Source organism: Dermacentor variabilis, chromosome 9, assembly GCF_050947875.1.
Source record: "Dermacentor variabilis isolate Ectoservices chromosome 9, ASM5094787v1, whole genome shotgun sequence".
NCBI lineage: Eukaryota > Metazoa > Arthropoda > Arachnida > Ixodida > Ixodidae > Dermacentor > Dermacentor variabilis.
In genome coordinates, this window is record NC_134576.1 from 63,876,425 (window position 1) to 63,891,777 (window position 15,353).

General features: G+C 42.9%; 1 protein-coding gene across 2 annotated transcripts in view; it reads right to left on the reverse strand.

The window, feature by feature from the left end:
- Window positions 1–9,223: 9,223 nt before the first annotated feature.
- The window catches only part of LOC142592756 (uncharacterized), a 55,852-nt gene continuing 49,722 nt past the window's right edge, over window positions 9,224–15,353 (reverse strand). For both annotated transcript variants that reach the window (XM_075704413.1, XM_075704412.1), the window contains exon 5: window positions 9,224–9,859. In XM_075704413.1, the coding sequence (XP_075560528.1) occupies window positions 9,507–9,859 (353 nt within the window). In that variant the 3' untranslated portion in view covers window positions 9,224–9,506. The remainder of the gene's footprint in view (window positions 9,860–15,353) is intronic.

The following is a 15,353-nucleotide window of genomic DNA, read 5'->3' on the forward strand; positions in this document are numbered from 1 at the left end:
ACCGCGCTGACGACTGTTGCGGCGCGGCGCGGACGAGACAGAAAAGACGTGCCAGAAGAAACAAGGAAAACTGAAAACATTATCAGTCGCGTTGGTCGCGCCACTAGGAGCATATCGCCGAAACCAACGTTAGATCCACGGTGGTTAGATCAACGTTAGCCGATTACCTCTTGGGTTAGGTCTAGTAACGTTGACCGAAAGAAAACAAAACAAAAAAAGAACAGTTTCCGCACGCGCACAACCAATGCCTCCTCAAAGTAAAGGAGGCATTGGCACGGCATGAAAAACTGGAAGCTCTCCATGGCTTCATGCCGGGAGCGCAGTCATTGTTTTTATCCTTCTCTATTACACTGAAAGTTCGTCAATTCGTGAAAAAAGAAAAGTACCAGCAAATATTTTCCGCAAGTCGCATGTAACCAGCAAACTTGGCGGCATGCCTACACGCGCGGTCGGCAAATGTCGCCTTCTTATACCCTTGTGTTCAGTGGGGATGGTATCCTTTATTACGACAGACATGATGAATGTAATAATAATAATAATATTTGGGGTTTTACGTGCCAAAACCACTTTCTGATTATGAGGCACGCCGTAGTGGAGGACTCCGGAAATTTTGACCACCTGGGGTTCTTTAACGTGCACCTAAATCTAAGCACACGGGTGTTTTCGCATTTCGCCCCCATCGAAATGCGGCCGCCGTGGCCGGGATTCGATCCCGCGACCTCGTGCTCAGCAGCCCAACACCATAGCCACTGAGAAACCACGGCGGGTATGATGAATGTTACCTTGCATGCACGATGTGCTACCTTTATTCGTTGATTCCAGAAATCTAGTTTTTGCTCATGAACCAACAACCCTGCTAGTGTTGCCTCGAACACCTGTAACAGTTATGATAGGATTGATTTAATTAAAGCGATCAGGCACGTACCCAAGGGTACGTGCCTGAGGGTACGGGTATTTTTTTTTGCTTCTGTCATTGGCTGGCGGAGTAACACAATTCCGCGCGGTCCGTGTGCCTTTGTTTCCAACTACTGTTTTTAAAGTTCTATTCTACTAAAGCAATCTTTATTTTACAGTTTCTCTTCTTTACTTGTTCTCGGCAGTGTTGTTCCTGCGCTTCTTTCCTGCGCAAGTCCATTTGGCGTGGTTCTTTGTTTGCCAAGTAAAGGAGAGGCGTATCGCACAGGCGCACCTGTAAAATACACCTTATTTCATTTCTTTTTTGTGGGTTTACGCGTTTTTATGGCGAATGGTGGGCGTTATTCACATTTGTACTAGTAAAGGTAGCCCCCCCCCCCTCATTTGCATAGAAAGGTTACTTAGGTTGGGGTCCCCCCCGAAAAAAAATTCTGGGTACGTGCCTGAAAGCGATAGATATTGGTTGACAGAAAATAGGAAAGCCTATTGGCTGTACCAAAATTGTCTTGCGTGCGTTTAAAATCTGCACATAGTTTATAGTGTTTATAGCCTCACAAGTGGGATCCAAGCAACTGGTTGCCATTTAGGACAGCTACAGGTGGCATAACATTCAGAACGTCATCTTAATGGGAAAACTAACCTGCACGATCTTGTGTCACGTCCGTCGGGCTGCATCCACAACAGGGATGATCATGGGCTACAAAACCTCAATCCACGTTTAAATTCTATGGCAAGTAAATTGATAAATTAAGTTAAAAGTAATTTCACATTACTGCTTTACTGGCATTGCTGTTCAGGCATAGTAAGTCAGCAACTGCTTATTACAAATTGTCAGCGGTTCTTTAATGTTTAGAGGGGGAAGTCACTGCTCTAAAAATGTAATTTAACAACTGTTGTATATCAGAAGACAGACATTTGGCACAAACTTTGTGATGAGCTTTTTTGCGTAAAGCTGCACTCACTTTATTCATACATATCACATCAATATTAACATACAGCGTATAACACATTCAATCCAGCTTGTAGTGAGGCAGGCGTTAAGCACTCCCTATACTTGGGCCAATCCCGAAGATAATGAAATACTGGCCCGACTCGCGGCGGAGGTGAAGCAGGCGTTAAGCACTCCCCATTCGTGGGCTGATCCCGAAGATAGTGCAAAGCTGGGCCGACCCGGTGCGGAGGTGCAGTTCGCCATTAAGGGGCCCGCATACACAGTTTCGCTGGTCATCGTTTACAGAGTGGAAGAGCACTGAGTTTTTTTCTAACCCTTGCTTCATTTTCCTGGAGAAGTGCGAAGGTTTTATTGAAAACAGTCATAACATCATAATCATCCCTTTCACTCAATCATAGCAGAATGACAACAGTTTGCCTTGAAGTCTGCTTGAATTTATGAGAAAGTGCCAGCGATGTTCTTAAGGTTACATCATTCTCAGAGCTTTTACAATCTTCCTTCAGGTGTACGTCATCATAGCTCTACTTCTTAAGTTAAGCATTGTTGAAGAGAAAACTTGATTCTATCAGACGGATTCGGCACATCTGTGAGAATCACTCAAAACTGACTGCATGCCCCCTCCGTGCCTAGGAATCTTTTACAATCTTCTAGGTGCAAGCATTTTTACTAGCCGTTGCTGTGCTTTTTGAATTTAAAGTCATGCAGTTTTATTTCTTCTGAATTTCATATTTGTATTAGCTATTGATCCATGTGCTTCAAACAAAATTGATAAGGATTGAACATCAGAGCATCTGTTCTGGATGTTATATTAGCGAGACTATGTGATAGAAAAATTGAGATGCAGGAGGAAGTGCTGAAGGGGCCATTTTCTAGTGTGCAAGAATTAAAGATTTGACTAAGACTTGTCGTAAACCGATCAGCTGAGGTCAAGAGTGGTGAGTTACTTCTTTCATGTAGCTATGCTTAATTCATCAATTGACAGTCCGCTATACTTATTCAAGTACAGCCAAGTGCTTTTTTTTATTGTGTTGTTTGTAAATGGCTGCACTTGACTGCCCAGCTCCAGTAGTAATGTTGATCACAGTCAAATGATGATGAGAGGGTGGCAGTTGTAGAAAGCAACAAAAGTTCTCTCCGTGGCATTCAGCAAGATCCGGGACTTCAACGAATTCAAGTGGCACGAGGGAGGCGTCCATTGCTGCTCAAGCGAATAGTTCCGAAGCTGACCGCCGCGCAGGACACCGCGTGCAAGGAAGCCGACGGGAAAGCTGTCGTAGCAGACGCAGAGATAGGTCAACGAGGAAGAAATATCACCGACGATTACGATAATTTCTAATACGAAATTCGAGCGTAGTTGTATGCGTGTTTTCATTTCACGATGTATCGACCCGTCGCGGTGGCTTAGCGGCTATGGTGTTGCGCTGTGTGCTTGTGTAATTGTTGTATAGGCTGTTTATTTTAGAGCGCAGATATGAAGCGCCAGTTCCTGCGTTGAGCGTCGGCGTGGGTCGGCGCCGTAACCAAGAGAACCAGCCGAGCGAAGGACAAAAGAGGGAATGCGGAGCGCCGCGGGGGATGAAAAGCGAAGAGAACGCGACGAGGAAAGCAGAGGAGGAGGAGGCTACAGTGAAAGCATGAGGCGGAAAACGGAGGAGAAGGGTATGGCGAAAGCGTGATAAAGAAAAGCGGGGTGCCGCTCTGCGGCGACGATGGCTACGAGATGGCGCCAGAGTGGCGCGCGTCGCCCGCTCACCGACGGCATGCGGCGAGTGCGTCCAGCGATACTATATATGAAAACAAAGCCCTGAATAAGCGGCGGTCTGTTCGCGGCGGCCGCTGCGAATCGCGCCAACGCGTCACCCACAGGCTGTCTTTCGCGATCTCCCGATCAGCGAAGCAGTAGCGCCACACTTCGCCCCGTTGTGCAACGTGCTGCACGAGACAGATTGTCCGGGCCAGCAAATATATCGCGAAATGGAAACGCGCATACACCTGCGCGCAATAGAGAAGGAGACACAAAATGGGAAGAAAGACAAGGAGGGTTAGCCAGTGTAAGTGCCAGCTGGCTACCCTGTTCTGGGGAAAGGGAATGAAAGAAGAAAGAAGAAAAAAGGAGAATTCACACAGCAGCGCGATGCTACGCCACCTGCGCTCAAATTTCGCAGGAGGGAGTATCGTATCCGTCGGTGAATGTTTGCTCGTGTAATGATTGCGCTGCAGTAATGCAGATATAAGATTACGATGCGTCTTTTTCTTGTATTTTGTTTGTAGAGGAAACAACTGCTCCGCAGTAGCAGCATCCGCAGAGCATATCAACGCGTTGTACATAGGATTCTCAAATTTAGGGAATATTTGTTGTTATTTTATGAGCAAATAGGCGTGAACAAAGAAAGTTCCCACTAATTTTATATTTATTAGTGCTGCTTAAAGGTATTTTATATTTGCCGAGCAGTCTGCCACACACAGTGTAATAATTTTTTTTGCGTGGGCTTTTCTTTCGTATAATACTTTCGACGTATTTTTTAAAAAAAACTTTCTTTTTATAAATAAAGACTTGATTTTACATAAATAATACTGCACTGCCACTGTAGGTGTATTTGTGGCTTGTAAATGCATAGGTAATCTATCATCCATATGTGGGACGACGGTTTCAGCGAACTTTATGCTGGGGATGGTAATGATGTGACATTCCTAATCCCGTTCTGTACTCACTGCGAATATGAAGGGTTCTATACTTGTGCGATTTTTGCTAAAAGATCACCGTGAGCTAATATTCATTATTGAAAAACAAAATGAATATAAGATTGGCTGTCAGTACCTGTAGACGAAAAAAGTTTGAAACGAAATGAGTGGCTCTTAGACCAGTAGTTCAAATAATTTGAAAAAAAGTACCAGCTGCCCAATAAAATTATATTTATTTAATAATGCTTAGAAATAACCGCTAAATAAGTTGAGAGGCTGAAATTAATAGCCAAAATTTTTTTCCTTATTATTTGAGCTGCTGGTCTAACAACCACTCATTGCGTTTCTAATTTTTGTGCTTGTGGTAATAAAAGCTAAAGTTCTTTTCCTAAATTTTCTAATTTTTTTCTCATTTTTTTGAGCCACAGGGACTAACAGCCCATCCCTTCTTTTCATGTTTTTTTTTTATCTGCTGGTACTAACAGCGACTCATGTCGTTTCTTCTATTTGTGAGCTGCTAGTAATAACAGTCAATCTTTGATCATCTCCTACTAGCAGCCACTCATTTCGTTTCTAATTTTTGAGCTGCTGGTACTAGGAACCAGTCATGTTAATTCTAATTTTTTGAGCTGCTGTTATAAAAAGCAAATCTTTCTTCTAAATTTTTTGAGCCGGTTGCTTCTAACAGACACTCATTTCTTCGAGATTTTTTATGCCGCTGGTGCTAGCATTCACTCATTTCGTTTCAAATTTTTTGAGCTTCAGGTACTGACAGGAAATCTGTGTTTTCAAATTTTTGAACTGCTGATATTACATACAACTCATGCCTGACATTTTTTTATGTCGCTGACACCCACAACCGCAGTTATGACGGTTTTAACGCTTTTGAACTTATAGTACTAAGAGCCGCCCCTTCTGCTGCTTTTATTTTGCTGAGAGCGCAGACAATCTGTAAATCAAATATTTCTATGAAGCATATATCTTACATAGGAGCGTTAATAGGATTCGAAATGAAATGATCGTTCTTTCCAATCAAAAATTTTTATAAGGGCCTGGAAAAATAATCATTATTGTAGTTTTTAACCAAACGGTAACCTTTAAGCTACAATCGCACAGACACATCATATTTGCAGTGAGTACATAACGTGATTAGAACTGTAGCTTCATTACCTTCCCCTGCGTGCGGTTTGCCGAAACGGTCGTTATTTAAATGGTTGGTGGATTACTTCTACATTTACTCGCCAGAAATACATCTACGGCGGCTGTGTGGCATTAGTTATTTAAAATCAAGTCTTCATTTACACGAGGGGGATTACAAAAAAACATATACGTCGAAAGCATTATGCGAAAGAAAAACTCCCGAGAAAATCAATATTACACTTGATGTAGCAGAGTTCTCGGCAAAAATAAAAAAGGCTTTAGGCAACACTAATAAATAAGCAATTAGCGGTACTTGCTTTGTTCATGCTTATGTGCTTACGTAAAACAATAAGAATTGCCTAAATTGGAGAATCCTATGTACAATAGAGGGAACTACGCAATCCATGCTGATACTGGGGAGCACTTGTTTCCACTACAAACGAAATACAAGAAAACGGCGCATCATAATCTTCCTGTACCTGTATTACTGCGCACTCTTTACACGCATATTAGAATAAACAGTTTATAAAACAATTACACACTACACATAAGGCACTATGATCACGGAGAACGTAAACATTCAAGGGCCACATAGGTATCCCAGCGTAGACAAATGCGAAAGCATTGCGACCACAGCGTGATGCTTCGACATTATGCCACTACGCGAGGTCGAGGGTTCAACTCTGAACGAGTGACAAACACAACGAATACATCAATTGACCTATTTATAACAAACCTACCAGAGCACAAAGTTATTGGTGGTGTATTGGCATCAAGCATTAGCGACCACTTACCTATTTTTTTGTTGGCAAAAGTGCTTAATAGAGACCGTACGACACTTCCACAAACCAAGAAAATTCTAGATATTTGCGAAAAAACATTGCAGAACTTTCGCAATCACCTTATAAAAATAAAATGGGATGCCGTATACATGTCTCATACATCTGACGATGCATATGACGAATTCTTGCGCCTATTTCTTGATGCGTACATGAAGTCATTTCCATATATCGTACACAAGAAAAGTAAAAAAGCGCGCAAGCCTTGGATAAATAAGGAATGCCTTAAAATGATTAAAAAGAAAGATAAGCTTTTTAACAGGTTCCTCCAAACGCGTAACACTGATGATTGGGACATATTTCGGACACACAGAAACAAAACTAATGCCTTATTACGGAATACAAAGCGAAACTATCTCTACAGTTACTTCGATATAGCGAGAAAACAGAAATTGGACTTAATGTGGAGGAAAATTAATGAGATGCTAAATCGGGTACCGAAAAATGCAGAGGTTGGTGAAATAACGCTGAACAATCAACTTAAACAAGGAGCTGAATTAGCAGAAGAATTTAATCACTACTTCACAAATCTAGTCACTAGCTCTCATTCTCCGGAGGCAGTAAATGGTATCTCGAGAAATTCTACCAGCATATATATGAATCCCACAACTGATAGTGAAATAAATATCGTGTACAAATCTCTCAAGAACAGCTTAACATGTGATATCGACAACATTCAAATGAGGCCAGTAAAGTACGTTCTTGATATCATGTTGACACAGCTCACGCATATTTATAATCTAGCTCTCTCGACAGGTGTTTTTCCAAAGAAAATCCAAATAGCAAAAGTTATTACGATATTCAAGGGCGGAGAAAGGAACAGCTTATCAAATTACAGGCCGATATCCATACTACTCGTGTTCTCCAAAGGCTTAGAAAAAATAATGTACGCTAGAATAATTGGGTTTGCCAACAAATACAATTTGATCAACCCCACCCAATTCGGATTCAGAAAAGGCAGGTCTACAGAACTTGCCCTTGTCATGCAAAAAGAAATCATTCTGAAAGCATTCGATGAAAAACGCCTGATAGCTGGTATATATATATCGATTTCTCAAAGGCGTTCGACCGTCTAAACCACTTAACACTAACTAAAAAACTAGAAGTATACGGAATTAGAGGCACACCTCTCGCGCTTATAACGTCCTGCCTGCAACATAGAATGCAATGTGTTTGCATTCAGGGAAATTTATCTACGTGCAAAGCAGTTACCTCAGGTGTCCCCCAAGGGAGCATACTTGGACCGCTTCTATTTAATTTCTATATCAATGACATTACACAACGTAACCACGGCGCAGAGTACATAACTTATGCAGATGACACAACAATTTTTCTTCGCAGTCAACATTATGAAACTCTTGAAAGTAAAATTAATGAAGCTCTCCGCGATTTACACAAGTGGAGCATAATAAATTCACTTGAAATTAACATAAATAAAACAAAAGCTATTATCTTCACACCTCGACAGTCCCCTGCAACACCCACTTTGAACCTAATCTTAGAGAATTCACGTATAGAAATTGTTGACTCAGTAAAGTCACTTGGTGTAGTTTTCCAAAAGCATATGTCTTGGGACATCCATGTTAATCAAGTTGCTACGCAAATTGCAAAGGCAGTAGGAATTCTGGCGAAATTCAAGTTCCACTTACCAATAGCTGTCAAACTTCATATTTAAAACGCACTACTTTTTTCAGATTTGAATTATTGCTGTCTAGTATGGGGCACAACCACGTTAACAAACCTGAACCAGTTACTTATGTTGCAAAAGAAAGCACTTCGTCACATTGCATGCATTGAATATGCTGCGCACACAAGACCTCTATTTATAAAATACAATCTTGTCACTGTGCATAAATTGTACCCTCTAAATCTAGCCAGAAAATATAAATATGATTCAGACGGTCTTCTACGTACACTTTCAGAATTGACACCACTCACAAGGTCTTATAATTCACGCAGAGATGATACCTGGAAAATACCCTTTACACGCCTTATGTTAACAAAACAAATGCTTCGTCACACGCTTCCAAAGCTGTTAAACGAACTTCATCGATACGGAATAAAATCAGAAAGAACTGGGAACCGTGCAATCAAGGCATATTTTGTTGCGAAAGATTGATCCATTTCTTTTGTATGAAAGCTACATATTTATGTACAATATTGTTCCAGATTTCCGAATTATTATTTTTTGCAGTGTTACAATTGTATAAAGCATCGATGAATTTATTGTCATGAATGCCTGAGGGAATTATCATTGTTGAACGTGTACACACATATTTTGGTATTTCCACTCTCTCACTGTATGCAATGTAAACGGGGGCTCGAAGCTTCTCAAGTGGATAGATCCACTTTTTTTCGAGCCCTCGTCTTCCACAAAAGAACAGATTTGTGGATGGAATAAAATTTTTTGATTGATTGATTGATTGATTGAAGGAAGGTCATGCTTTGGACTGCCTTAGTTAACTCTATCTGAATTCATTGTGCCTTAATTAACTTCACATTAACACCAAATGTCCTGGGTATAAGTATCTAAATTAGCATTATCAAAATTACCAAGCCTTAATGACATTGACATTAATTACCACCAAAGGTCGTCGGTTAGACTCCCACCAATCGTAATGTGTTCGACTCCAGAAACAAGAAGGTAGGGGGTTTGAGTGCCCTAATTAAAGCTGCTAATACCGAAACTCGTGAATTCGACTCCAACCAATGGTCGTGTTTTCGAGTGTTTTAGTTAACACCGTACTCATTACGTGGGCCTTAATCGCCTTCGCCTTAATTAGCGTCAAAGGCTGTTGGTTCAACTCCCACCAATAGTTGTGGGTTCGACTCCCCCAATGGTGGTGGGTTCCGTGACTTAATGGACCATCGGTGGCCCCGCCAACGCCGACAAGTACGCCGGATTTTCCTCCTCATGAGCCACATAATGCTTTCGCATTAAAAACGCTGCTCTAGCCGGAATCAGTCAGCTCAGTCATCTAGGAACTGGATATCAGGTTCCGGTCCAAGCTCTTCGTCCAAGGCATCCATGTCGATCGTGCAGGGCCGATGTGCGGCGATAAATCCCGAGCTCGTTCCTCCCTCCATGGACCGAAGCTCAGGCGAACTCTGGCGCCGCTTCCCATCCCTTTCTTCAACCTCCTCCTCACCGCGCTGCTGCTTTTGTCCTCGTTGACCAATATCTGCCTCACTCCAAAAACTTCGCCGTTGGCTTTCTTGCAGGCCGTTTCCTGCACGGCGGTCAGCTTCAGAACTAGTCTCTCGAGAAGCAATCGACGCCACATTCCCTCGTGCCTCTTAGGTTCGTCCAAGTCCCGGAGCTTGCTGAACGCTACGGAAAGAATGAAATCGGCATTACTTATCCTGCTCGATACGCTGCAGGCTATTAGTCACCTGAACGATATGGCAGTCAGCAATACAAAAAGAGCACTCCTGCCCGCGCAAGAACATCTACCCTCTTTCCACCGCGTTCCTTGAACCCGCTTGCCCAGGAGGAAACACTAGATATATGAAATGGGCAATGACAATGAATACGGACACACGTGTCAAAAGAATGGTTGACGAAAAAAAGGGAGAGTCAGGAAGAAAACGTAAGGAGGACGACTATGTTGGATGTGGTCATCTACCCGGCATATGGGAGGTGGAAAGAGCATAAAGCGGAAAGGCAAATGTAAGAGAGGAGGAAAAAAAATAAGCGATCCTTATGAAAGCATATAACAGCGTTTACCGCGGAATCAGGCGATCGCGGAGGTCAGTAACCTCTGCCGTTGCCGTCACGTGAGTGGTCTTCGAAAACCTTGAACAATGGTCTGGTTTGTACACATTAGGAGTCCATTTACTTTCATCCGCATTACTGGGAATTTATCATGCATAACATGATAACATATCATAACATATCTCAAATAACTATCATGCACCAAGATTTAAAATGTGCAAATACCACGTAGCTAGTAAGGGCCAAGGTAATATTGTTTGCCGTCGCTTGGAGCTACTAAGATTATCTTTAGCATTCGGCCTAGTTAGATAATTAGTTTTAATTATTTATCAACTTCTTGATATTAATTTAGATCAAAGGTGTCAATGATAAAATTGTAGAGGAACATGAGAAACTCCCGGTGCAGCTTTCTGTTGCTCAACACATGGTACGTAAAAGTGCTTTTCCGAGCGACGCCGCCGCTATCACTTGCAATGCAATACAGTTCTCGGAGCGCGCAGAAAGGCGCGCTCGTGAAGCTCACCTGTTACAATACGCCCCCCTTACACGTTATGCTGTTTAACTTTTCGACGTTTGTCTGAATTTAGCGACGTGAGTAGCTTCATCGTTTCTTAACGTGTTCAGTCAAAAGTAGTGAGTTACGACCGCCAGATAATTGCATGCTTCAGTTGTTTTCGTGCGAGTGCGCTGGCCAACGGGCTTGGCGTCCGACGATAGGACAAGCACTCTACATCCTAAATCTTTCGTCGGCCTCCGAAGAAAATATGCTTTATGCACGGGTGCAATTTGGGCATCCGTACGGCTGGCCTTTTCCTGCATCGCTTTCCGCGCTGAAAGCTTGAAACGCCCGTCAAGTCGAATGGCAGGGCATTTGAATAGACAGCTCGAAAGGCAGGCCACTAAAACAAATTTCGCGCCTTCTAGAACACAATGACGTCACTTCTGTTATAACGAATTTGGCGTCACATTATATATTTTTCCGCCGGAAGTGTTCCGTCGTCACACAGATGGCGGTAAGCTCCATGAACCACAAGCTGCCATGTTTTGAACATATGGGCATGGTATGGGCTTCTATGGAAGCTTCGCTATACCAGGTATGTTTACTTTGGTGAGTGTTCTCGGCGCTCACTTTGCTTTGAAGCGATAGACAGCGCGAATATCACTTCGCTCGCTGCTGCTGCCACGTTTTCGCACTCCAGCGTTTTGACAGCGAGTGTCCGCGGTCATCAAGAATGATGTGCTCATGTTTGCTGCGCGCGCTGACGTCATGCTTGTTAAGTGTTAGCAAGCGAATGTTTACAAGTTGATACGGCCGATCAAAATGATATATTTACTTCGTATGGCTGTCTGATAATTTGCTATCGCATTCGATGCTACGCCTTTTGGGCGAAACTGCGACTTTTTCGTTTCCGTGTCTGTGGTCAAAAAAGTGGGCCAATCCCAGAGGTTGTCCAATACCGGACGTAAAGCTGAGGTAAAGCAGGCTTCAAAAACTCAGAGAAGTGAAGCGAAGAGTGCATACATGTTTTGAAATCACGTACAAAACATACAGAATAGCGTTTATTTGAAAAAAGAACAAGCACAAAACAAGCATTTGAACCACATAATTGATGATAAAGCGCTCCTGATAACAATGTGAAGGACGTAGTGCTGCTTCCCGGTAAAGATTACCGTTGCGCAATCTGTCGCGGTGACGACCACTTGCGACGTGGGGAGGGAGAGGTGACGTCACCGGCCTTTCGTGTATAAAAGAACCAGCCTAGCATTTGATTCGATTGTTGTTGCAGCACCGCCATGGCCCAGGTAGCACAAAAGAGATACGTAACGTTTTCGTAGCGTTTATCCAAGACGATAAAAACGGGTTAAAGAAGACACGAATGAGAGAACTTCGGCGGGAAAACGTCGGATATCTCTGCTAATGTCCGGCTTAATTACTTTCTTGAGACGATCTAGAACAGGTCTGCAACACGTATTCGAAAAACTAGTCTAGAAATAGGATTGGGAAAGACACAAGTAATCCCTTTGCCAAAACTATTCGTAACGAATTTCTGAACGTTTTTAGGACGTTATCAAAAAGCTGGTCTAGAAGCGGTCTTGAAAGGTTTACGATCATCTGAAGCTAATTTTCGCGGGTGACGGGCGCGATGAGACATCGTTGTTCAAAACACGCGTTTGGTTTCGCCTCACGCGACTGGCCTGTGCCGCGCACACGTCGTCAGCCGCACCCGTTGGCACGGCCTAGGCCAATCGCGTGAGGTGAAACTGATGGGACGTTTCGAACAACGATCTCCAATCGCGCCCCAGATGAGTAGAAGCGTCGGTGCTGACTGTAAGAGCCATAGCGCAGTGCCAAGCACTGTTCCCCGCTTGGCCGGCGCATCGTCTGCCAAGTCGCACGAAAATGAGCCTGTTAGGAATAATAAATCCTTAGTACCGCCTTTAGTAAGCTACGATGCTTACAACCACAATGGGAATGACATCCTGCAAAGAACAAATGGCCACGTCTTGGCAGGTGGCCAGACCAAGCCCTTCATTCCAAGAGTGCATGAAATGAGAACATTGTGACAAAGCAAGAACACTTTATTAAAATGTAATGCTTATGCAAGGTTCGAACAAACTGTGTGAGAAATGCAAATAGAAATAAAAGTACATCAACAATGACAAAAGTCGCAGAAAGGATTCGTAATGAACTCGAAAGTGAACATTCACTAGCACATAAACAAAATTCCAAGTACACATACAAAAATGAACAGAAAAACCTGGAGTGTACTAAAGTGTCTAATTTATCATAGTAAAGTACACGTGCTATTAGATGGACTAGAGTTATGCAGAAGTGACATCGGAGCGAATGGAAGAAGTAGACTGAAAAATGCAAGAGTATGAATTGGATGGTAACTGCCTCCAAGCAATGTTACCAATCATCTAGAAGCTTGAAAAGAGCACAAAAAGAAATACCACCGCATACCATCATAAAACAATCCTGTGACAGAAATAAAAAAAAATAGGAACAATGCAAAATTGGAAATATTGCCTTTAGGATATATCAAAGAAGGTAATGGCGAGAAAAAATAACCATACAACAAAAAAGCAATAAAGTGAAATTAGTACAGAATACTTAAACGGGGGATTCAGTGTAACAAGTGAACACTACTGTAGTACAGCGAACGATGAGACAGTAATGCTGCATCTTGCCACTCCAGAACGTGAGAAATGAATATGCAAGCCTCATATTAGAAACTTACATAAACATGGAAATAAACTGGAATGCACTGGAAGCTGCATTTGTGTAACAAAGGAAGCAATGGTCATAATAAATAGTAAGTGTTTTATCTAAAAAGCCCTTTACAAGAGGCAAAGTTGTACCTCTCTGGCAAAAATAAAGTTGCAACGAATAATTTGCAAACCAGCAAATACATTAATTAGCACACTGACATGTCCCACTTTGCGCACATCTCCAGTCTCCTAAAGTAAAAAAAAGCACTCTGAATGAGAAAAACGTTTAACACATGTAGCCCAGAGCAAATTCTTTGCCAGTTCACTCACACTTTCACATCCAAAAACATTTGCCACAAAGTCCAGGCACAGTTCCACTGATGTTTACAAGTTCACCCCCACTTTCACGTCCAAAAATATTTGGCACACAGTCCAGGCAGAGCTTCATAGATAAACAGCTTGAGAGCACCCTATTGATTATTGTGCAGTCCCGCTGCTGGAAATAGAACTGCCGCACATGCTGGTAGTGGTTTCAATCTAGACACACTTGCTGCCCTGGACAGGTATGTTCAGATATCTGCATTGGTGCTCTATTTTGTCGAAGTAGACACATTGATGCACTACGCTGGTAACTGAAATGTTTTGAATGCACAAGTATTGGCTTCACCAGAAAGACTTGCCCACATGCCACCACTGGCATATATATGCACTTGCTCTTCACTCAGTAGCATTGAACTTAAAGTGTTCCCTATGTGGGAGCCATGTGTAAAACCGGTGTCACACGACCACTCTCGATCGCGATCAAGCCCGATCCGGATCGAAATTATCGATGCGACTGGCTCACTCTCGTAGCTTGCGCAGAGGAGCCATCACGACCGAGAAATTCGATTTGTAACGGACTGGATAGTGGCTAAAAGAGCTCCGTGTGAAACAGGTACCAAATAATGCACAGACGTACGCTAGGAAAATGTGTTGCACAAGGACAAAGAACTGCGACATGCCCTGTTGTGCGAAGCGCGCGAACAGAACACATGTATATATATACTAAAAAAAAATGCGAGAGCGCTTCGCGAACTCCATGCGCACACATGGCACCCGCATGAACTCGGCAGGCCGCCGTAAAGCGCGAAGGGCGCACAGCGTACATTCCGACACATGTCTCAAACTGCAAACAATCCTACTACCTAAAGCATACAAGTTATTTTATACGAAGGGCATACTCGACTCACGTATGCAGTATGCACAAGCGAGTTATGCAGCGTACATGCCGTATCCATTCGCCAAATAGTAAAATTGATAACAAGCACAAAGCTACAAGGGACTCAATACATTACTACCATTTGAGGCGTCAAATAAAATCGAATTTGGCCGTTTCATATATTGGACAATATATGGACACATGTGGTACACGGTAATACCATGAAATACCCATCACGTGGGTAAAGGGGGCGAAAACACAATCGAGAACCTGAAGCGCAAACGATAAAAGCACGGTATGGTGCACGCAAAATTCTGTCAGTGCGCTGTAGCGCGAGGGAAGAAAATAGGGTGAGCACTTGACCTCACCTTTTGGGATACCGCACTATAGTAGTGAATCATTAAAAAAAGCCTGTTTGAACCAGTTCCCTTGTCTGCAACACTCTTTCTAAACGGGAGACTAAAATACCACGATGATGGCTCTATTGCGGAGATCGGCAAGGTGCGCACAGACAGAAATTTTGCCGCCTTTCTTCGCATTCTGCAAAATGCTTTCTTGTTAGGATCACGCATAGCGGCCGACCCCGACGCTAGGGACACACAGGCACGATTTCGTCCCTCTAACTTTCGTCCTTATACTGCCCTTAACGCCTTAATTACAGCGTTAGTGAAAAGGCGCCTCACATAACATGACAATGAA